At 45.3% G+C, this 24951-nt stretch overlaps 1 protein-coding gene across 1 annotated transcript in view; it reads left to right on the forward strand.

The window, feature by feature from the left end:
* The window catches only part of SASH1 (SAM and SH3 domain containing 1), a 161084-nt gene that overhangs the window by 19988 nt on the left and 116145 nt on the right, over nucleotides 1-24951 (forward strand). The window contains exon 2 of the mRNA XM_080941692.1: nucleotides 17251-17379. Coding sequence (XP_080797818.1) covers nucleotides 17251-17379 — 129 coding nt within the window. The remainder of the gene's footprint in view (nucleotides 1-17250; nucleotides 17380-24951) is intronic.

Raw genomic sequence — 24951 nt, forward strand, 5'->3', positions numbered from 1 at the left:
AAGTATACTCTGGTGGCAAGTATACTTCGGATCCGCATGTCTTCATTTTCTCAGTGACAGGATTTCCATCCTGGCTTGTGCAGTGCTGGGGAGTCAACGCAGGGCCCGGTGCATGCTGGGTAGGCGCTCTACCAACTAAGCTAAATCCTTAGCCCTTTTGCCGTTTACTGCGATTCCCCTCTTCCAGACCAATGGACGTTGATGAGAACCTCGGGTCCTGACAGTGGTTGTCTTCATGTGAGCTGTTGTGTGCATTCTGGACTTGTAAATTCTGGTTCTACAAGCCACGGAGGCTCAGCCCACTCTTTAGTTGCACTGTGCCAGAAAAATCCTTGAGCCAGAGGCTGGACAGATTTGCAGGACATAGAACAAAGGACAAACCACGAGGCCCCTGTTTACGTTCTCAGGCTGCGGCCACCCCTGTTTCTGGAGAAGTCAGGATTTCCTGAGGAAGCCTTCCCGAGGAGGGCGTGGCACCATGAGCAGGATGTGAGGACATGCAGCCCCCTGTCCTGGCCAAAGCCAAGCTAGAGTGTGTGGCTTGGCCCACCGTTCTCAGCCAGCATATCCCCAGGCTAGCCTCCTGCCCAGGTGGGACCGGGTTGCTTGGGTGAGGTAGACCAAGGTTCTAGACCTGGTACCAACCTCTCAGGATGCAGTGAGCTCAGAGCCTGCCAAAGTCTCAGGCAGGAGCTGCGTCAGCATTTGAGTCCCAGTTTTTCCCACAGGACCTTGGGTGGAGTCACTCACGGCTGCCGGGTCAGCTGAAAGCCCTGGCCTCAGGAAGAAATGATGGCTCTAAGGATGTGACAATTTGTTTAGGCTGGCTAGGCACCCAGGCATGTGCTTCCTCAGCTGTGTGCTGTGTGTAGCTGAGGAATACTGTAATTCACACTGGGTTTTACTTTATGAGGTGGGAGCTCGGGGCAACAGTATCCAGTTCAAAGGGCTCTCCCCAGGCATAGGAAAGGCCCCGGGGTTGATACCAGCACCTTATTAAACAACTGTGATGGTCACACTTGTAATCTCTAGGGAGGGTGGTGGCAGGAAGGTCATGAGTTCAGGGTTATCCTCTGCTGATAGAGGAAGATCAAGGATAGTGAGAACTTGTTTCAAAGTAAAAAACATGTGACATCCTGTTCATCCTAAATTAACCTCTCTAGCTCTTACCTTTCATGGACCAAAAACTCAAATGTTCAGCTGGGAGTAGATGGAAAAATAAAAACCACCCTCCAAAACAACAACCTAGAAACCAAATAGCTTCCTTTTCAGTTTAGACAATCTATTAACAGCAAATGCTGTTTTCTCCTTGAGTAGAGGGTGGGGGTAGGGAAATCAAGTGATCTTTTAAGTCAATTTTGTTATTGGAAAACAAAATGCAGCTGGCATCGTAATGGCATAAGCTTATAATCCTAGCATCCAGGAGGCAGAGGCAGGAGGATTAGGAATTCCAGGCTAGCCTTGGCTGCATTGGGTTTAGTGCTAACCCAGCTATGTGTGAATTTGTCTCAAAAATCAAAAATTGAAAAACCAAATAAAACACAAAGGGGTTCTGGGCAGAATTCATTGCGGTCCCAAGAAACGAGTATGCATTGTCCTATTCCTAGAGACTTAAAGTCAGCGAGATTTAGACGCTGGGGGAGATTTACATAGCAGTCATGTCTGGAGAGTTTAAATATAGTAGTCCTGGTCCTCCGGGCCTTGAATTGTGTCCCTGTGACCACGCTGGATGAAATGACTCCACCTTGGGCTCTCTCTTCTCTTCCCAGCCTTCAGCTATTCCATCTTGGCTTCCTCGAGTTGAATTTGCTCTCTGCTTTAGAGTTAGGGTTTCAGATCTTTTCAGAAATACGTTCCAGTCGAAGTATTACTGGACGGGGATGAACTATGAACTTTGCTGCAGAGGGTATGTTTGTCTCATGCTTCCTAACTCCCTTCGCTTGTCCGGATGGTGCTGTTGACCTGGCAGCCTCACAGAGCCACAAAGGTCCCCACACGGTCTGTCTTCCCTCTTCTCTTTGTCTCTCCTTGCAGGGGCTTTATTGTCCCTAAAAAGACTGGGAAGAAAAGGTCTTGTTGGGCTAATGTTCTGGAGAAAATGAAGTCAAGTCAAGAAATTGGAAATCTCTTTTAAAAAGATTTATTTATTGGCCAGGTGTGGAAGTGCATACACCTTTAATCCCAGCACAGTGGAGGCAGAGGCAGGTGAATCTCTGTGAGTTCGAGGCCAGGACAGCCAGAGGTACATAAAGAAACCCTGTCTGGAAAACCCATAAGAAAAAAAAATTATTTATTTATGTGTGTTTCTTTCTGGGTCTGTGCATTGTGTGTGCGCGTGCATGTGTGCTAACACATGCTTGTGGGCACATGTGGAAGATGGGAGAGAGTTTCTCAGACTGGGAGTTGCAGGTGCCTTTAGGATGCTTGTGTTTTTAGGTGGTGCTAGGACCCCGAACTCGGGCTCTCATAACCATGTGGCAAGCATTCTTAAGTGCTGAGCCATCTGCCCAGCCTGCTTTTTAGTTCTAGAGTCATGACAGACCCCCAAGGACATTTGCAGGTAGCTGCAGAGCCCTGCCATCCCTCTGAATTCATAGAGTTGGAAGCCTCACAAGGAACCACAATCTGCCCCATCCGGCACATGTCACCTGCCATCCGTGCCTCAGAGGGGGCTGAGGTATCTGCTGTTCCTCAGAGCACAGTTACCTGTAAAGGCCTGTGGAGGAGAAGCTTTATTTCCTGTATCTGTGGCCCCTGGCTTGGAGATCATAAAGGGTTTAATCCACGATACTTTAGAACGCGGCAATCTCCCCCACTCACGGTCGTGCGTAGGATTTTGTCACACAAAATATCCAGTTAGTCCACAGGAACACTTTGTGACCCAGACGCACAGAATGTCAGGAATGACCCTCATTCACACGCTCATATCAGGACAGTCCCGAGAACTGTCTCCCTCGCTGACCTGTGGCTGCAGACGGCAGCACAGCATCTCTCCTCCGCTGGTCTCCACCGGCATGTGGAAACCTGTCTCCTCTGCCGCTCCGCTCGCTGACTCTTGGAGCCCATCTTAGGCTTGGCTATGGAGTGGGAATCATTTCCCTTTGGTAGAAGCTGTTTTGCAATATTATGCTTATTGTCTTTGACTTTCTCACATGTATAAAAACTAATAAACCACACACACATAAAAGTGATCCATTTTAGAGCTGACAGTCTCAGGGCTTGTTTTTTTTTTTTTTAATAAGCGTGTGTAATTAACACCTTGAACTGTATTCCATTTGTTTCTTTTGAAACCGTACAAAGAGGTCGGCGAGATCTACAAATGGGAGGCACCAGCAGTGCTAATACTGGCATTTTAAATTATAATGAAGACATGGGAGTTGAAGAAATTAAAACATGCAAGACACTTTTATGTCTGAGGGCTGCAAGGTAGGCTTGTTACTTAAAGGAAAAGTTAAAACATAAAGCAACACATAAAGTGTTCGTATCCCTTTGCCCCCAGGCCCGGCCTGGCACACTGCTTACTGATACCCCTGTATTTTTTCCCATGTTCCTTGATTCACACAGCTAAAATGCTTATATCAAGAGGCCGCCAAACATTGTCCTAAGTCTGGAATAAAATTCAGAAAAAACATTTGCTCTCTGGAACACAACTTTTCATTTTTTTGGTTTTGGTCTTTTAAGATAGGGTATAGGGTTTCTCTATGTAGCCCTGCCTGGCTGTCAGGGAGGTCACAAGCCAGGCCTTGAACTCACAGAGATTCTGCCTGCCTCTGCCTGCCGGACACTGGGATTAAAGGTTTGCACCACCACCAACTGGCTGGAAGTCAACATTTTATTGGAAAATGTAGTAATGTAGATAAATGTAGTAATGTAGAAAATGTAGATAATTAAAAATACGTACATGTATGTCTCTTTTTTAAACAAATTTGTAAGAAAAAAAAGACAATGTAGATAAAAATCAAACTAATAGGAATAAACTGTTTTAGGTGTAGAAAGTGGAAATGTAAGAGATGTAAGGTAGAGAATGGGTCAGAGACTTTATCTATAGGGGGAGGAGACTGTGATTTACTTATGTATTTATTTAGTTTATTTTGAGGCCAGATCTCATATAGCCCAGGTTGGACTTGAACTCCTTACTTGAGATGCTCCTGTTTTCTCCTCCCTGGCACGAAGGTGTGGGTCTGGTGTTATCTGGATTATGCAGAGCTGATGCCAGAGCTTTGTGAATACTAGGTAAGCACTCTACCAAGTGAATGATTTACCCTGTCCACTGAGACTCAGAGGATTTGAAGGATCTATAAGTCAGGGTGAATCACTAGGAAAAACAGAGCAGGCAGAGAACTAGGGGCACTTTCCAAGCTGCTGCGGCTAAGCAGGCATAGCCTGTCGAAGGAATGTTGGGACACTGAGTTCCCAGAAATTAGAGATGCGATGAGCCAGGCAGGGGGTCCACAGGTATGTTGCCTCTTTTAACTTTGTTATTATTTAAGTTTTCATTTCTCTATGTCTATGGCTGTTTTCCATGTATGTGTGTCTGTGTACCATTTGAGTTCCGAGTGTCTACAAAGGCCAGAAGAGGCCAGTGCCCCAGGAACTGGACTTACAGAAAAATGTTAGCCTCCCAAGTAGGGGAGGGATTGAACTCAGATCCTTGGAGCCTACGTTCTTACCTGCTGAGCCATCTCTCCAGCCCTGTGTTGCCTTTTACTTTTATATTGTTACAGAGACTGTGGCCCTTAATGAGGCAGGAACTTAAGGAAGACATCTGCTCAGTGGGTCAGTGGGTCAGTGGGTCATGGGCTGTTGGGTTCTAACAGAAGTTTTCAACCTCTGTATTCACAGGGAGGTGGCCTAGCCTTTAATCGCCAGGTCTAAAATGCATTATTGAACTTCTGCTTTGCTTGTGAATGGGGAAACAGTCTTGACAGAACCAGACTTTCTTTAAAAAACAAAACAAAACAAAACAACAACAACAAAAAAAATCCCGGAAAAACCCGAAAACCTAAGACAACCCTTTCAACACCAACACCTTTCCACACCCAACCTCCCCCGCCCCAAACCTCTTTAACTCTTGACAGCACATTTAATTTTCCCAGTAGGCACTTCTCCCCACAGTGTAGACAATTAAAATAAGTATTATTTGTTCTATCCACATCACAAAGAAGAAAGTGAAACTTATTATCCCACCCCCTCCGACTCACACTTCTTTTTTATAGGGCCGTTCAGAAGAGTCAAATGGTTTGGGTAAAAGGAGAAAGTGGACTTGTCCCGACTAGTTTATTTCCCCGTATGAGGTTTCATCTTTGCAGATCCAAGAGTGTGAATGAAAAGTTGGGGGTGTTGCAGTAAACAGCTGGTCCCAGGGTCTGACTGATGAGCTGGTAGAGATGTTCATGCTTCCTTGGATCAATTACTTTCTCAAAAAGATGGGTCGTAGATTCCAGAACATTAGATGCCACACAAGAAAGCCGGTGATGGGGCTGGAGAGATGACTCAGCAGTTAAGAGCACTGATTTACTCTTGCAAAAGTCCTGAGTTCAATTCCCAGCAACCATATGGTGGCTCACAACCATCTGTAATGGGATCAGATGCTCTCTTCTGGTGTGTCGGAAGACAGAGTGTACTCACATACATAAAATAAATAAATCTTTAAAAGAGAGAGGGGAGGGGGCAAGCAGCCCCTTTAAAAAAAACCGGGGATGTTCTTTAGGAACCCCCAGCTGGTGAACTACTTTTGGAAAAAACGGACATTTCCCTTCCCTTGGTCAGCAGCTAGAAAGACAGACGGACATTTACTGCCTGTTGCTTCCGATGTAAGAGGGATGTCCAGTTTACAAAGCAGAAATCAAGCATTCTCCACTCTCGGCTTCTCACAGTGTTTTAGGTTGAGAATGAGAACCAGCCCACGAGCGTCTGCTGTTTGTAGGAGCACTTCTGCATTATACGTAGGCAAAAGCAGATGTCTTCTAGGATGAAAAACTGAGATCATCCCGAGTAGAAATAATGGAGTGAGCGCAAAGCAAGTCTGACTGTCCGGTCCTTAGGGGTGGTTCACACAGTAGTATGGATTGATGGACAGACAGCTGTTGGAACAGGCATGCTCATATGCAAGAGGCTCCCTACGCCCAATTTCCTGTACCTTAGAGGTCAGAGAATTGTTTGGGGAGAAACTGTCACTCCTTCCAATCCATACATGACCCATGCATGAACTTGAGTCTCTGAATGGACTTCTTAGCACAGTGGAGCTGCCAAATGGCTGTTTTGGCTCCAGAAGCTAGCCACAAAGGAGGCTGAGGGTGTGGGGGGTAGGTGTGTAAAAAACTGTCGCTTGGGATCCTTGGGATCCTTTCCAAGAACCCGGGAGAACTGTTTTCTTCCTGACATCCCACGCTTGGTGTCTCTTGAAAGAAGGGCTCAAAAACAGTTGTCAGCCAATAAGAGTAAGAAGTTTCTCCTTCAGCCTCGGCGTGGGGCCTGCCTTTTTGCTCACCGCCCAGGAATCTTGAGTGTTTCTGAGGCTCCAGCATTGAAGTTTGTTTGTTTTCTTTCCACACCTGGACCTGACGCTTTCCAGCTGTGCTTTCCTGTTCCTGCCTGTCTGATGTGAGTGGAATATGAAGGACTCGGTCAGACGAGCTTCTGCTGTTGCCTTTTGTTTTCTTTAATTTTTATTTTATTTTATTTTATTTTTCTTTTCTGTTTCTGGTTCTTTGAAACTTGGAGATCCACTTGCCTCTGCCTCCTGAGTGCTAGGATTAAAGGCATGTGATACCACACATTTAAGTTGTTTAGTAGCTACCAGCTATTTAAGTTGTGGTGGTCATCGTTGTCTTCCTCTGCTTCCTCCTTCCCTCACCACCACCTCTCTTCTTCTGTCTTTTTAACATAATCTTTGTTCCAAACTCTTTATGTTGGGGTCTCAGAAGATGGCAAGGTGTCAGTGGCCTTAATTAGCCATTCTACACCAAAGAAATTTCCCTTTAATCTTTTTGCTTTAAGAACTGGCTTTGGGCCAGGAGTGGTGGTACATACCATTACTGTCAGCACCCAGGAGGCAGAGACAGATAGGTTTCTGTGGGTTCAAATACAACCTGGTCTACATAGTGAGTTCTGGGCCAGTCTGGGTTATATGGTGAGATTTGACTCAAAATAACAACAAAAGAACAAAAGGAAAATCTTAACAGTAACATAAGCAAAACAACAACAACAACAACAACAAAATTCAGCTGGTCATGGTTACCTTAGGCAGAAGGAGAAAAACTCAAGATCAGCCTATGGTCACATAGAACATTGAGAGTTTAGGCTAGCCAGGGCTATATACAGGGACACCCTTTTCCCCAGAGAAGAGAAAGGAAAAGAAAAACAAGCAGAAAGAAACAGTAACCTTTGGATTATATTAACATTTATGGCCCTCAGTATGTTGAGCATTATCAACACTTAGTAGGTCAACACCTTGGCTTTCAGCTTCTATTACTCATCTTTCAAATGAAGTAATGAGTTGAGGTCATATTCAAAACCCTTCCTGACTTTCTAGATCTAAATCGAAATCCTGTGAGTGACCATGTGATATGACCTGGTTCTTTCAGATAATGGGGATGGGACTGTGACTTTTGCCTTCCTGTTAATAAAGGAAGATGACCTCATGGGTGTTTCCTAGGTACCAGCTGCTCTGAGATAGATAGCTACTTCAGGCATTTTACTTAATCCCATCTGAACCCACTGGTTAGTAACACTGCTACCATTTTAGATATGAGGGAGGGGTGCCTGCTAAAATGTCTTACCATGGGCCATTAACCAATAACTGGCAGAGGAGAGTTCACATTGTAAGACCTCCTTATCTATGGTTGGTATCCTTGGCCACAGCACGATCCCTTCTTTCTTGTGCCATTCTAATTCCATGTAGCTATTCTTTCTCTGGTTGACCAGTTATCCCTGGAGAAAGGACTAATGCTCAACTGGATCTTGTTATTGTTGGGGTGCAAGCCTGTCTGTGTGTGACAGAGATGGAAAGGGGTCCCCTGGCAGCGATCATGGGGACACACACACCCCGTTGTGTTTCTCCTGGGGTTCCTTATGTGATGAATGGTGGTGTCAGCAGCGCGGAAGGTTACATAACTTGACAGAAATTAGATGTGGTGGAGAGGAGCAGATGAGCTTCCTGAATCAGTTCCTCATTTTCTTAGTGGTGGTTTTCTAGCTCATGAGGGACAAGGTGCTGCCATTACCACAAGTCTCAAGGAAGTTTTTATGTGTCACTGTGCTGTTCATGAGATCAATGACACTGTCTCTAAAATCTGTGTGATTTGATTGTCCTGGAAGCACATGGCTATTTCAAGCAGAGTGCTTGCACACCATCCCTCCCAGCCTAAAGAGTTGTGTGTGATTATTGATTCAAAAAGAAGCCCCAAACCTGGGGTCTCTCGTCTGTCCCTGGCCTACCATACCTCTGCAATTTGATGCTTTAGTCTTAAGTAGCTTTTCCTCTTGGAACAAGTTGGTCTATCTCTTAGAACATAGGAGTCACTGTTGTTAAAAGATGACGTCCTGGGTTTCGGCACCAATGTTAGGAAAAGGATGGAGAGCGGGTGGGGAACATTTGGCCCATGGAGATGTGGCAAGGTCTGGAGGCTAGGGAGATGCCTCTGGGGGATCCATGTTGGACCAGCCACATGATGGTATAGTAGGGAGTAGAGCTTATTCAAGTCATGGGAGAGTTAAGAGGGTAGTTGAGGCAGAGAGAGAGAGAGAGAAGAGAGGAATAGAGGAGTAGAGGAGTAGAGGCTGGCCATGAGCACATGGAGAGAGAGGGGGGAAGGGAAGGGGAAGAGGAGGGGTAAGGGCAGGAGAGCAAGAGAGAAAGCAAGAGAGCAAGAGCAAGAGAGAGAGAGAGAGAGAGGAGGGGACAAGCAGTCTCTTTTATAGTGTCAGGTCACTGGGGTGGAGCATACCTGGCTATTGCCTGGTAACTGATTGGGGGTATACCCGGCTGTTGCTAGGTAACTGAGGGGTGGGGTTTACAGAATCCCAACAGTCACCTTCCTAGTTTCTGCCAGGAGCCACTTCCCACAGTTTTTTACTTTCATGGCCTTTTTACTTCCCATAGTTTCTGTTCCGTTCTCACTCACGAGACTTATATTGTGGGTCTAAGGTCAGTGAGAACAGGAGTTGACTAAAAGCTTACCATTCTGCATTAAAATGATGATTTAGGGCCAGGGCGATGGCCCAGAAAGTTAAAGCTTGCCACCGAGCTTCAGGACCTTGAGTTCAACCCCGAGGACCCACATGGTAGACCAAGAGAACCGAATCCACAAGTGTATCTCCTGTGTATGGTGTGGTATCACATGTCCAAATACACACAAATAAATCAAAGTGACACCGTTAAAAAAAAAAACCTGGTACAGTTGGAAATTTCTCAATTCATAGTTGCTGAATGAACTCTGCGGAGCTCTCAAGAGGGGTATAGTGTGTGAATGAATAACCACATTCATTGGACACGTCTGTCTGTAACTGGTTAAATGCAGGGTGTTTCTGTGGAGTTAGGTATGAGGTATAAGCCCTAGCTGAAGGCTTCAAAAACTCTTGGAAGTGTTGTGTATATAGGGAACACATCACCACATTCCTAAAAGAGCGTTTATAATAGAATATTTTTTGAGTAGGCAAAAGTAGAGAGACAGTCACAGAATTGCTATGTCACCCCTAGAGTTTTTCAATTAATGGCTGACACTTGTCTTATCTCTGTGTCTTCCCTGGCTCTCCTGAGTCTCTGAGTTCTAGGCAAAGTGAGTTTATCATGTCAGACCATCTGTGTCGTGAGGGTTCTGAGTATATGATGAACTCCGAAGTCCAGAGTCCAGATACCTTCAGGCTGTGGAGCTGTTATCCCATTGGTTCTTAAATATGTGGCTTTTTTGGTGGCAGCATCATAAAGCCATTTGAACAATTGGGATTACAAGTGTGGTGGCTGAGGTCTGTCAGGATTGATGGTCTTGACTAGAGCACCTATTTCAACATTTGCACAGAAGAAAGTTTAGCGGAAGTCCAGAGGAAGAGGCTGGTGGGTGAAAGCAGAGCGGAGAAGGCCAGCCAGACTTCAAGTAGATCATCTTCTATAGGAAAATGGGATCTTCAAGCATGACAAAGTACTCGTATATTGTAGGGTGTGTGACAATGTCGTCAGAAGTCTCATGATTACTGTACTTACTGCTACAATTTGGGAATGTCATACTAGTTTCCTTCCCAGTCAGATCTTGGTCAGTCATACTTAAAAAATACCTCCATTCTCAGAGTCAGATGCCAAAACCAGCTTGAGAAAAGTGTGATTCACCCTCATCAAAATCTGTGAGCATGGCCTAAAATGGTGACTTCATCCCCCTCCAACAAATTGCGCCGTTCTTTCCAGATCTGGGACTCTGTTAAGCTCAGGGCAGCTTAGACATGGAGAATGAGCTCAGCCTAAAATTGCCATCTGCTAAATCCCAGTGGGCACCGGGGGCTGAATTTATACTTGTATTTAAAACAGCAGATTATCAGTGTCCCGATCTCTCCTGCTCTTTCAAGTCCTTGGGTACCCATCATGGATGGCTAGCAGAGTGGAGCTTTTAGTGGCTGCAATTGCAATGAGGTCATACGCAGTTCACTCACTTTTCAACACATTTCTGTGGCTTGGCCATATGGCCATTTTAAGTAAACTAAGGGACACACTTGGTTAGTCTGTCCAGCAACAATAAATACATACTCATGTTGCAGTTTTGTGGGGGTTTGTTTGTTTGTTTGTTTGTTTGTTTGTTTTGGAGAAAGGATTTATCTGTGTAACAGTCCTGGCTGTTCTGGAACTTGAGTTGTAGACCAGACTGGCCTCGAACTCACAGCATTTGGCTCTGGAGCACTGGGATTAAGGGTGTGTGCCATCACAGCCCAGCTGTGTTTTGAAGTTTTTTTTGGTTTTTCTTTGTTTTTATTTTGTATTCTTAATACTAGTTACCAAATCTAGGATGTAGTTCTGTGTATTCAGGTTTTGTCATTGTTTCTGTGATGCCAAGGTTGAACACGTGGCCAGAGAAAAACTCCACCACCACTGAACTACACTCTTCTATATTACAGAGAATTGTAGATAAAAATACATTAAAACTGGTGTGAATAGATACTTGCGAAGAGATATAAAACTCGAGTGGGTTCCATAACCCCACTTTCCCCCTGATACTTTGTCCCTCAGATTATGTGGAATCCAGACGTCTACCCTTGAGCTAAACATTGAGGATGGAGCTAGTGCTCTATGCTGCCTTCTCTCAGGAACAGTTTGTGTTAAACGGGACACACCTACACTTAATAGTGGGACCTCATTTGCCAAAGTGAGAATTACTTATATAGGTTCTGGTAAGTTCTGGGTATTTTGGAGAGGGGAATGGAAGGCATGAAGTCAGCCCTCCTCCAGCCACCTGCTATGTGGGCGCGCACCCTCCCAGAGGCCTTCCTCCCCTTCTCCATGATCTCATAACTCCCCTCAATGCAGATACATAGTTGTATGTGTTAAGTCTTTTTCCTGGACTGTGGTCCAGTTCAAACCATCTCTGGAAATAGTGGAAATGATGCCTTAGAGATTAGTCAGTTATTTGAGATCAGTTATGATGTGTTCAACACATTTCTCTAAACACACACAGCAGGATGGGATGTGATGACGGAGTTGGTTGAGCGGTGTTGTAGCATGCACGGATTCAGTAAGGTTGAACACAGGAACCAGAACTCATGCCGTCTGTTTGCTGGAGGCAGTCTTTATCAGCTCAAAACCTTGAAGCAAGCTAATTAAGGATGAAAACACATTGCAAATTCATTTTAGGAGATCAGTCAAGTCTTTCCTGCTTTCTTTGAATGGATTTGGCTTGTAGCTTGTGTGTGTGTGTCTGTACATCCATGGACTCATACAGTCTCTACTGAAGGAAAAAGGGGTAATCTAAATAAGAATTTCAGTCTACATTCTGTAAAATGCAGCATGCATGCGGGTACTTCGAAGAACAGGAAAGGAGAGTGAATATAAAACAGGAGTCTGCTCACTTTCTTCCAAAACTTTTAAGGAGTTAAAACAAAACACTGAGGCTTTCTCCTAGGGCTCTTACCTTTCTAGAACCACAAGATAAGAAATTAGGCGCTGGAGAAACGACTCAGCAGTTAAAGATGTAACTGCTTTCCCAGAGGACCAGAGTGTGGTTCCCAACACACATTTCAGGTGGGTCATGACCACCTGTAACTCTAGCTTTGGGAGATCCGATGCCCTCTTCTGAATTCCTTGGGTACCGACATGCACACATACGCCACGCCACATGCCACATGCCACACGTACACACAGGAAGACCATTAGGTCATTTGCATTCATTTGCCTATAATCTACATAAGATCTATCTCACTGTTACTGGTGCATTTGCATTCATTTGCATACAGTCCACATAAGCTCTGTCTCTGTGGCTCCTGGTGTTTTCATTGATCTTTGCTTTGCTTTGGCTGTCAAGATGTTCTAAGCCATAAAAGACATCTGGAGAGGAGAGCAAGAATAGCCGTATGCATGGCTTCTATTTTCCTAGACCCTTCAGTTTTACGTTTTCCAGAGACAGAAGTTTCACTGGGATAAATTTGAGAAGTACTGTAAAATAGTTGTGGAGCGAACAAAGTAGTTATTCTCCACCCCCCACCCCCACCCCAAGCCCCATGAATCACAACAGCAGTCCAACTAATCGGAGTTGTGTGTTCCAAGTGCTCTGTCCCTGTATCTTTAGGCTGTATAAAGTGCCAGATAGAAATGTGCTTCCTGTTCTCAGGAGCAGGTTACAGTTTGTCACCCACTGAACTGACTGTCTAGTGTGTCTCAGGTCTGGTCTACACAGACTCCGCACGAGTGGTGGTGATAGGCTTGTACCAGCTGTTACTTCTCTAGTATGGGAAAGAGCCGTTGGATTTGCCCATAGCCTATAGTTCTTTTTGATAAAGATGGAATGGGAAGAAAACTCTTACTGGAAGATAACATGGCTCAAAATTTAACAATCTACTTAAACAGTCTTTTAAGGAAATGAAGTTAATTTTCTTCCCAGACTTGGGCTATAGACTGGATTTGTCTAATTTACGAGAACCAAAAAAAGGAGGGAGGGGATAAGGAAATGAAACAGATTAGGCAATTAATAAGTCTAGTCCAGAAACTGAATATTTTTAGATGTGTATGTGTGTGTGTGTGTGTGTGTGTGTGTGTACACATGGTGCAGATGCCAGAGAAGGCTGGATCTCCTGGAGCAGGAGAGACAGAGGCAGTTGAGAGTCTAATGTCTGATGTGCGTGCTAGGAACTGATCTCTGGTTCTCTGTAAGAGCAGCAAGTGTTCTTTGAATCTCGGGCCATGTCTCTAGCTCCAACACTAAATGCTTTAAAGGAAAAAAGATGTCTCAGTGTTTCCTTAGTGGTATTTATGATGGCAGCTGAAGCCATGGTTTCAGAGTCACAGTTGTTGCTAGAAGATTGCTTGATAATACTAGTGCCGCCGAAGGCGAGCCTTCTAGAGGAGGGAAAGATGCAGTTTTGCATTTCCACAAAGAAAGATGTAAGTGTTGGCTCTGGCACCAGGGAGGCTGAGGCAGCAGGATTGCTATGCATTTGAGGCCAGCCTCTGTTACATATGGAGACCCTGTCCTCAGAAACCAAGATGGAAAAGAGGATGCAGTATGGAACAGACCAGCATTATTGAATTTCCCCCTAGGCTTGGGGTGCAGATATTTAGCGGAGGTAAATATTTTCTCAAGGTAGCTCAGTAGCTTTGTCAAACACAGGAGGTCGGCAGAATGCTTGGAAAGAGCGTAAATGAATGCTCCCCACTTCCCCCCACCACACCCACAAAAACCAAAACAACAACCACCAGAACAGACTTTGAGCTGATGGTCTCATGAAAAGCTTTGCAGATTTAATGCACACACCTGGATGGGTTTGGAGACCAGTCTTCCCCTTGAAAGCATCCCTGTCATCAAGACCGTAAAATTCATCAGTGCCTGGGGTCTCCCCCCTGTTCATTTTCACTGGTTTCCTGTTTTTTTCTTTCTTTCTTTTTTTAATTTAAGAGCTTGGAGCTTGAACTGATAAAGAGAAAATCACCAGGTATTTCCATGGTCTATGGCAGACACACTTTTAAAAGACACTTACATTCTTGTAGTCTTTGGCCATTTTGGCACACAAAGGGAGTAATTACAGGGACTCGCTGCACATCTGGGAAGGGATTCGGGCTGCCCGTGGAGGCAGCTGGGCCGCCTCACTTTAAGTTCTTACCCACTGGGCGACACGTGAAGAAAGGCCACATGGACACGTTGAGGGTGTGAAATACGGGCTGGCTGTGGCCCGACCGGAGCGGAACAGATGCTGCCTTCCTCAGGAGCAGCAGAAACGTTTATTAAGGCCTCCAGCTGACCAGGGGGAGTTCTGAGCGATGCGGAATTGAGCTGAAAAGCCAACTGTTGGACTGGTCCGAGAAACCCACTAGTAGAATTAAATGGTGGTGGTAGAGCGCCCTTTAGGATAGATGGAGAGAGAGTAAAGCAAACAGACAGACAAACAAAAACCTAGTCTGAATATACCTTCATAAGTATTTCAATACTTTCCAGGCGGCCTGGGGTAATTCAAGGAAACAGTCATTTGCGACCGAATCTCTAGTTGACAGATGGCAGACATTGTGCAGAAGTATCTCTTGTTTGTCTGAGGGTCTCGGGTACCTCAGGCTAGCCTCCAGTGGAGCTGGACATGATCTTGAACTTCAGATCCTGTCCCCCACCTCCTGAGTGCCGGGACTATTTACAGGCAGGAAGCGCTGGGCCCTGTGCTGGAGATCGAACCCAGGGCTTTATGCGTGCCAGGCAAGCTCTCTCCCAGTTGAGCCATATCCAGGATTCACCGTCAAATGCTGGTGTGCATGTGATAGAACACAGGGCTAGCAGGCCAGGGCTGATGAAGCTCAGTCATTGTTCTTGCAGAGGACCTAGGTTTGGTTTCCAGCACCCACAAAGAGCTCAAAACTGTCTGTCACTCTAGGTACAGGAGACTCAGTGCCTCTGGACACTGCATGCACATACGATCAGGTACACACACACACACACACACACACACACACACACACACACACACACACAGGAATAGCAGAGCAGGTAAGGGAAAACATGAAGTTTGACACGCGCAGTGAATCCGATGATTTGGGTATTAGAAGATGGGGACTAGTGTATTTTGCTCCAGAGTGACAAATGGGTTGATTCCGTGATGGATAGAGACAGAAATGTCTGCAGAAGGAAAACATCACAGAGCGGAAAGACCTAGAAAGCAAAGGGCTCAGTATTCTCCAGAGGCCTGCTTGTTGAAATTGGGGCTCAGACTCACACCAGTGAGTTCTCTACTAGTATTTCAGCCTTGCTCTTCTCAGACAGCAGACTCACTGAGGAGGGCATCCCCATTTCTCCATCTTACACCATTGTTCCCTACTGGAAACCTGGAGGGCAGATGGGGGGGGCTCCCTCCTCTCCTGCTGGGTCTAACCTGCTTTTTTTTTTTTTCCTTTTCCCTAGACAGGCTGATTTGTATTTGGAGACAAACTTTTGCCCAGACACGTTCAAATGCTTACAGAACCTAGCCTTGTTTGCAACCCCCATTTTCCCCTCCGTGTACTTGGGAGCGTTGAGGCCGTTTCCCCCGAAGCAGAATGTGTCAGTGGTCGAAAGGAAGGAACATTTCTAGGAAACCAGTTATTTCGATTTCTGTGTCCCACAGCCAACTTGGTTCCTAAAATCAAAACAAAACAAAACAAAACAAAAAAAAAAAAAACCGGAAGCAGAACAAGATGGTCCCTGGTTCTCTCATCCGTAGACCTCCTGGGTGGGGTTTAGGAGACTTCTACCCAGGAGGCTGCTTTACTGTGAGACATCTGTCGCCACCTGCAACACACTGACATTAATAACCCAAGGGGCTGGTGACCAGTCTGCCGTGGGGATAATCTTGCATGAATGGACTTTTAGGTCATCTGTAAGTTGGGCTTTCCAGCTTTGTAAACAAAATCCTCTTCTTCGCTGTCCTGGTCAAGTCACCTAAAGTAGAGAAGGCGTGTGGGAGATAAAGAAACGGAGGAGGGAGAGGTATCTTTTGGATCAGAGACATGCTAGAAGAACTGTATAGTCCAGACCCGTGTAGCATTCCGGTCACCCTCTGTGTCGTGTTCAGGCGTGTGCCGAGGAATCCTAGCCTTGGGGAGTCTTGCAGGATGATGGCCTTTTGTAGTGAACACCAGGTGCTAGGCAGACTGCGCTCAGAGGCGTTCTTGTTCTTGCTCACTGTCTGGCCGGTACTGTCATAACCCAGTGCCATCCGGAGCTTGAGAAATGAGCTCCAGGCTAGTTAGTTGAGGGCTCACAGACATGGATGTAAACCTGTAAGCACTACCTGGGAACCTGCCAGTGACATATTTACTTACCTATTCAGGCGACTTGTGCCTTGTGCTCTTGGGCCTGAGTGTCTAATAAAAAAAAAAAAAAAACCTAATGAATATCATGAATATTCATGACAGCAACAGTGAATAATGACTTCTAGCAAACACAGTGATGAAAGGCTTTTCTATCTTGCTGTCTTCTGTGAGGGGACTCAGTAGGACCTCCATGTAGCTTCCTCCCACGGAGTCCCCGAGTCCCAGGTTTTATTCAGAGTTTGGGCATCTGAGTCTTTCGGAAGCTTTCTGGGAAATTCTGTGTGGCCACGGCCGTGGTTGGCTGTCAGGGAGCCTGTTACAGAGTCTGCTAACTGCACTTGCGTCCCTGGTGGCTCTTCTCAGCCATGCTAGGCAGGTAGGAGTGGGTTACCGTGGCTTTGGTCAGTAGATCCAGAAACTAGGTTTCTTGTTAGGCCTGGAGTCTACTGGCAAATATTCATGTTCTCGGAGCTAGCTCACCCCCACAAAATACAATGAGGACAAGACCTGGTCCCATTTCAGATGACTCTCCTGGGCTTCTATCTTACAAGGAAAACAGTCTGTCCCATGGTAGTGAATAGCAGCCATTTTTAATCTAATACATATATGTATATATATCAGGCACTGTTTTATATATATATATATATATATATATATATATATATATATATATATATATATATATTAATGCATAAAGACTTGTTAGCAGGGAATTAGATGCTCTGTGGCTTTTCCAAAATAGGCTGATCTGACCACCTCTCTCCCTTTCCTGTCTCCTCCTTCCTCAGGACGGTTCCCTGGGAAACATTGATGACCTAGCACAGCAGTATGCAGATTATTACAACACCTGCTTTTCGGACGTTTGCGAGCGGATGGAGGAGCTTCGGAAGCGGCGCGTTTCCCAGGACCTGGATGTGGTGAGTGTGCAGACATGGAATGTGGTTGCTGTTGAGTGGGCAGTTTCCATTGGTGCTCCTCGCCTTGCAGCCCTCGGTCCGTCCTACAGCCCAACTGTGCCTGCAGGCTCCTGGCTAGGTGTGGCGAAATGCCGGATGCCCAAAAGACCACCTTTGATCTTCTGAATGAGTGTTCACTGGAGCAGTATGACCAGTATTGTACAACCATTGAAGGGCTAGATATCTCTCTCTCTCTCTCCTTTTTTCTTCTCTCTCTCTTTCTTTCCTTCTCATTCCTTCCTTCTTTCTCTTTCCTTTTCTCTCTTTCCCTCTCTTTCCTTTCTTCTTTCCTTCTCTCTTTCCTTTTCTTTCCTTCCCCCTGTTTTTCTCTTTCTTTCTTTCTTTCTTTCTTTCTTTCTTTCTTTCTTTCTTTCTTTCTTTCCCTTTCTTTCCTTTTCTTTCCTCCTCTCCACTCCCCCTTTTCATAAAAAATATATATTTTTATTATTGGCCAAGTGAAATGTGGTTTGTTCCTGGCTAACGGCTGAGGACCTGTTGAGGCGAGTTCTTTCCTTCTTTTTTCGCCCTGTTTCTTCTGGTTTATCCCAGTCCAACCACCCATGGGTCCTGGGGATCGAACCCAGAGCCTTGTATGAGTTAGATAAATTCTCTGCTGGGGAGTGTTTGGAATGTAAACGGAAAATTAAAGAGACAGGAAGTCAATCATAATTTCCCTCCTAGGCAGTAGGGGTGTGCATGGGTGCTGTGGGGGCACATAGGTGGGGGTCAGAGGACAACTTACAGAAGTGGGTGCTAGGCCGAATTCAGGTCATCAGGCTTAGAGACAAGTGCTCTTTTCAGCCTGCCTGCCAGCCCTCATTTCACATGTTCCTCCTTCTTCATGGGCTCAGTGATTGCTAAGGCTGCATGTTAGCTAAAGAAAGTTGACCTAGAAAGAGCTGTGTCAGCCAGGGACAGAAAGGCACTGTCTGGGGAGCCGAACCATGACCTGTGTGGCATATGGTGTTGGCATTGCCGAGGCATTGATTCCTCTTGACTCTGTCTGTGTGAATGGCAAAGTCCTCTTTCTCCCTCAATTCTGGGGGTTCAAATGCAGGTCATTGGGCTTGGTGACAAGCTCCTTCACTCCCTGAGCCATCTTGTTGGCCCTATTTTATTTTTTGAGACAGAGTTCCATGTATCTCATTCTTGCTTTGACCTTACTAACTAGGAAGAAATGATCCCAGATTTCTGATCCCCCTGCCTCTACTTCCTAAGGGCTGAGACCACCTTGCTGAGTTTATGTATTGCTAGGGATGGAACCGAAGCCTTCATATATGCTAGGCAAGCACTTTGCCAATGGAGGCACACCTCTTATCCATCCATCCATCCATCTATCCATTCATCCATCCATCCATCCATCCATCCATCCATCCATCCATCCATCAATCCATCTATCCATCCATTCATTTTTATCTATCTATCTATCTATCTATCTATCTATCTATCTATCTATCTACCTACCTACCTACCTACCTACCTACCTACCTACCTATCTTTCTATCTATCTATCTAATCTATCTATCTATCTATCTATCTACCTACCTACCTACCTACCTTTCTATCTATCTATGTATCTATCTATGTATCTATCTATCTATCTATCTATCTATCTATCTATCTATCTATCTATGTATCTATCTATCTATCTATCTATCCATCTATCTAATGTATTTGAGTGCTCTGTCTTCAGAAACAGCAGAAGAAGTTTGCACTACAGATGGTTGTGAGCCACCATGCAGTTGGCTGGGAATCGAACCCAGCATCTCTGGAGGAGCATCCAGTGCCCTTAACCACTAAGCCATCTCTGCAGCCCGCCCTGTCATTATTTATTGTTGCTGTTTGCAGAGTTAGGGACTGACTCTAGGGCCTTGGCACATGCTAAGCCAATGCTGTAACACTGAGCTCTAGTCCTGGCCCTTACTTCTTATCATTGTCATTTGGAGCTGGAATGAGTGATAGTCTCACAGCATAGTATACAGTCACCCCAGTCATCTCATCGTGCGAGAAAATGATGGCTGTGTACCGGCACGTGGTGGCTGACACAGCATTAAGCCGCTCTTCTCAGAATTCTGGCTTGTGTAGATTCGGGGTTACTGCAGTTCCCCGTGGCACTTGGGAATCCCCGCAAGGCCACTTCTCAGTAGGACAAGAAGCCTGTCGGTGGGATAAGTAGCCTTCTTTCTGTTTAGACAGATGGGCCTAATTTGGTATGCTCTCTTCCAGAGCAGAGAAAGACAGTCTGGGAGGGGGGGGAATCACAGGAGCTTAATTAGTTCCCATCAAAGGTGGTGGTGGGTAAAATTGATGGGAGCTAATTTGAAGCAGGCTAGGGATTTGACGCTTCATTTTTAAACTGTAGTTAGAGAGATCAGTAGGACTCCAGAGGGGCACAGTCAGGTCTTCTTCCCGTGCAGTTCTAAGCAAGTCAGAGTGGGAAGGTTATTATTGTTTGAGCTGCTGCTGGCCAGGTAATCAGCTGGATTTCCCAGCGCCATTCACTCAAAGCCAACGCCTAGAAATCCATGGTAAATGCCGTTCAGGTCCCTCCTTTCTTTACGCCACACACACAGTGCCAGCATCTTGCTCACAGCCCCCCTTTCTCGGTGATTAGCTTGTCACCTCGTGTCCTTTTCTACCACAACTGTAACTTTCAGCTCCAACTCCTCCCTTTTTAAATTCCATCCGAGTTTTAAGTAGATTTCTAGATGTTCAGTTCTCCCTTCGAATACATCAGACATTACCACCTCTGTGCTTCCCCGGGGCAGAAGCTTCGAGCCCAGTGACTTGGAACCATATTTTGTGTTCTAGGCTGCCCTGGAAAAGCGAACTGAGAGGTAGCTTTGTGGAAAAAAAATAACCCGTACAAAGTAGTAAAAGCATCATCATGGATTAGGAGCCTGAGACAGTGCACAGGAGAAACAGTATCATGACATGTGTCACGGGTTGTACAGTCTTTTAGAAGCAGCTTCAATGGACTGGGGATAGAGATCAGTTGATAGGAGGGCTTGCCTAACATGAAGGAAACTTCCAGTTTAGTTCTCAGCCACATAGCTAATTGGAGGCTATCTTGTACATGGGGCCCTGTATCAAACAAAACAAAACAAAACAACCCCCCCAAAAGACCCAAAACACTAACATTGAGTTTGGGGTAACAGGCTAAATCATACTATGAGTTTCTTTATTCTAAATCTTCTGGGTACATTTTTGGGAATTGAGAAAAAAAATTCTGTATAAAGGTATTTAAATGTTTGTATTTAGCTCAGTCAGGGGTGAGGACCCTGTATTGTCCCTAAGAGCTAATTACTTGTCAACTGGAGGACAAATAAGCCCAAAGTATGACTTCCCTCCAGAGATGTTTGACTTAGCCCTGGAAAAAAAAATCAAAAGTTTTGGTAATTATGGTAGTAATTAACTTTCTGAACCGGATGGCAAACTACTTCTCAAGGATCTGAGTAGAGTACATTTGATAACTTGTCCTTGGGGCCAGTTGTGAGGATAGAAACAGAGAGGACAGACAGGTAGGACCTCCAAAGTACCCGCAGACGTTCTGATTCGCATATGGACGGGGAACATTTTTCACTTAGTACCAAATAGGCCTTAAAGGGATGGTGTGTTTGGACAGCAGCCATGGCTCTACTGGGGATAAGGACATTAGTATTTGTGAGCTGTGGGGAAGAGGCCCATAGTCCCACACATTTGGCACCTCCCTAAGCACCATGCGATTATTTTTGGCCAGGAGAAGATGCAGTCAGGAGTGACAGCAGCGTTCCAAGTCCATAATGGGTTCATCTCTAGTGACGCTAAGTCTGACATCTGTCAGAGTGGCACCCTGGCCAGGAAAGAGGACGCACTCGAGGCCACGGCTTTTTTTAGTGTATTTGAGGTTAGGATAGTTTGGAGCTTTGCAGAAGACAAGGTTGTGTGGTTCTTGATAAGGTATAGAGCCGACACAGGAGTGGTGACCTGCTGTTGATGGTGTTTGTTGTCAGCTGAAGCCTGGCCTGGAGTTTCTGCCAAATCGTTATGACGGTGATGTGTGTATATGAGAAACGGAGCCAGGTAGAGACTTACCCAGCTCGTTGGATATAGAAACATAAGTAACAATATAGCCTCGGTGTAGGGGAACATCAGAACCACTGTTCTTCATGTGTGGGATGCTTCTCAGTTAGAGTTAGTATTTCTTGGGGTCTTAATAATTTCATTGTTTTCAGATTAAGTTGTAGTAAGATCATCATCCCAAATACAGCTCTTAAGTTATATAGCAGCAATAAAAGCAATTATGCCGGTAGACATCAGGAGTCCTCACACTGAGGAAGTTGAGGCAGGAGGACTGGGGAGTTGGACCCAGGTTTAAATTCTGTTTCACTTTCTCATCGTCAAGCCGCAGACTCCCCCTCTGAAGCATCTCCTTGTTTACAGGAGTAAGTAAACCACTGGAGGTCACCCTAAGTGACTTGGAACTGTTTGTTTCTTTGCCTTCTTCTTCCTCCAAGTTCAAACGTCCCAAAGAGTTTCCATGATTGGTACTTCATTAATACCTACTCACATGAGTAATGGGGGTTTGGGATTTTAGCTTTTTGTTTGGGGAAACTTCAAACACACATAAACAGCAAGCGACAACGCATTTCCTGTGCATGACACCCATCCTTGGCAGTTCCCAGAGTCCTGTTACTCTGATCTTGTTACTCCCTCCTCCTATGGTACTATTATGACTCTTTTAAGGCAAAATGCAAATCCACAGTCATCGAGTTCTCTCAAGTTAATGTATATGTATATGATGTATATATATTTATACACGCATGTATCATGCACACACCCATCCTGATACCCATTTGTCGAGACTGTTTATGCATGGAATCAACTGGAAATATTTAATGAGCCTACACTTGGCTGGCATTTTAGTGCTTCCAGAGATGCCAAGATATTCTCTCTACCTGACAAAGAGCTCAGAGTGTGGTTGGTGGGCACGAGAAGCTAACAGACTGTTGGGAGGTTGCACAGGAGTGCAGGGGAGGGTCCCTGGCTCAGGAGGAAAGTTTGGAGGCAGCCTAGAAGTGACACCTGGGCTTCCCAAGTATAAAGAACCTGGGAGGATTTTTTTTTTAAATATAGGAGGTGGGCATGATGTTAAATAACCCAAGATCGAGGTCAAGGTCTAGAGGCCGTTTCAGAACATGGTGTGTCCCCGGTTCCCAAAAGCAAGGACTGAATGACATGGGGACAGAGTCCTGATGCTCTTCATGGGACCATGGGTTATCGAATTCGGAAAGAGATAGAACAGAACACTATTCTGATTTGTTCGTTAGACAACGTAAAATAAATATATTACCAATTTCACTTTCATCGACCAACTGGGCCAAGGTGAACTTCTTGTTTGGCATAGCTTCACACAGATGAGCATGGTTAGGCCACCCTCTGTGGGGCTTTTTTAAAATGGATTTTAATTGTTCTCATTTGCAGACAGCAAAGCATGTGAAAATTATAGTTTCTGCACACTGGAGCTTCTGAATATTCTAGAAAGTATAGGATAAATGAAGTCATCTAGGTTAACCTGCAGGGTCCCGTGTTGCTAGGGAAGGCTCGAAGAGCCGAGAGTGAGAGAGACACCTGAACCATTACTGTTCCTGTTCTGGTTTTCATCAGACGAAAAAACCCGACAGCCATGTTACACGTACTCCTTAGTTACTGGGCAGGAGCCCCCACCCTCCGAAGCTGGCTGCTCTGAAGGATATTTGTTTCGTTGTGTTTCGCCCTGTGTTAGCTTCCATTATTCCCTAGCTTTGGGCCACTGTTGACTTGCAGATTGCAATCAGAATCAGTGGGCCCGAGACAGGAGTCTGAAGTTCATTCTGCTGGGGGATTCGCACACTTGATGTCAAAACACACTGAGGCATTATATCTTTAGCCAGATGGTCACACTGCCCCCTGCTCTAGTTCCTCTCGGACAAAGTCACATTTGTGTTCCCCTGGCCGGTCCCAATTTGGTCAGCAGTTTTTGTGCATTGCATGGCATGAATGTCACCATAAACAGATCTCTTGGTGCTGGGTTTGATCTTGGCTGTCAGTACCTCTGTTTAATAAGAAGGGCTTTGCCAATCCAACAATGGATTTTCGGGTCTTTTCCTTGGATGCCTTTGCAGTCGGCTTGTGTAATCACAGATATCTGTGTGTTGTGTGAGGCCTGCAGAGTTTTCAAAAACAAAACAAAACAAAACAAAACAAAACCCAGCCACCTCATCGATTTGCTTACAAGTGATCAGAAGCAACTGGTTTTAGTTTGAGTTGGTCAAAGACACCAAGAAGAGACTGCCCTAAATGTCTTCTGTTTAAAATATACACATACCTGGTTGTGGAGATGACCACGTATCCTGTACTGTGCCTGCCACTCAAACAGGATGACCTGAGTTCTGACCCCCAGGATGCAGGGTAAAAGCCAGGAATTGTGGTTTGGGTCTGTCTATAACCCTGATGCTAGCAGTGGGTGAAGACAAGAGGATCCCTCCTGCCCACTAGCCAGTTGCTCTAGCCAATAGGGGAGCTTCAGGTTCAGTGAGAGACCCTGCCTCAAAAATAAACTAAGCAGAAGCTACCTGAGACTCTGCCCGCCCCCCCCCATGAGCACCGACTGTGTGTTTGTGTGTGTGCAAATAAATATATTAAAAAATATTTAAGTATAAACAATTGCCAAAAGAGGAGCAATTTGTTGTTCCTACTTGTGTAGGTCTCAGAGTCTTCCTGAATGCTAATAAAATTTACATCAGTCAGCTGGGAAACTGAGAGTGAGGTCCATGGGAAAAGGAGCACTTCCCTGGGACAGCAGCCACACAGCGACATTGCCAGTCCTTTCCAGTAAAGGCTGTGCCAGAGCTTCTCTTGCAACCCTGGAATCTTAAAACCAAGTGGCCAAAATTGTAGTTCGATCTAAATGTTTACATTTAATAAACCCCTTAAACAACAACAACAGCACCAACATGGAAGGTTACAGTGCTAATCATGAGCTAATTACCGGCTATTAAAACAGAACAGAACAAAACATTTAATTTGTAACCCTCGAGAGGCAGTTTGGTCTTGGAATGAAAAGACAATTTGCAGGAATGTGTGTTGGGGTTGGTTGCAAACTGTCCCCAGGACTTATCTTTAAATGACTTGACTGTGAACGGGTGGGGCGTTTGGTAGTGACTGGGTGATAAAGTCATAATTTAATGGCGCTGCCAAGGGTAGAGGGGGGACTAGAGGTCCAACCAGTTGGAGGAGGTAGGTTTCTGGGGTTTGTGGCTTAGAAGAGCAAAAGCTGTGCCCTCCCTTGTTCTGCTCTTTGCCTCCTGTCACCATGCCTTGTCACATGCTACCTGCCATGGGCATTGACTCACCGTTTATAGCAGGTCCCAAAGCAGTGGAGAGCAAAGGGATCGTAGACTCTCAAACTGTGAGCCAAATAAATTTTTCTTCTTTTCTTTTCTTTTTTTTTTTAAAGTTGTTTTCTCAGTTATGTTGTCATGGCAGTGAATGCGTGTGTGTGCTTTCAGGGAG

The sequence above is a fragment of the Micromys minutus genome (genome assembly GCF_963924665.1).
Source record: "Micromys minutus genome assembly, chromosome: 30".
NCBI classification, from domain to species: domain Eukaryota; kingdom Metazoa; phylum Chordata; class Mammalia; order Rodentia; family Muridae; genus Micromys; species Micromys minutus.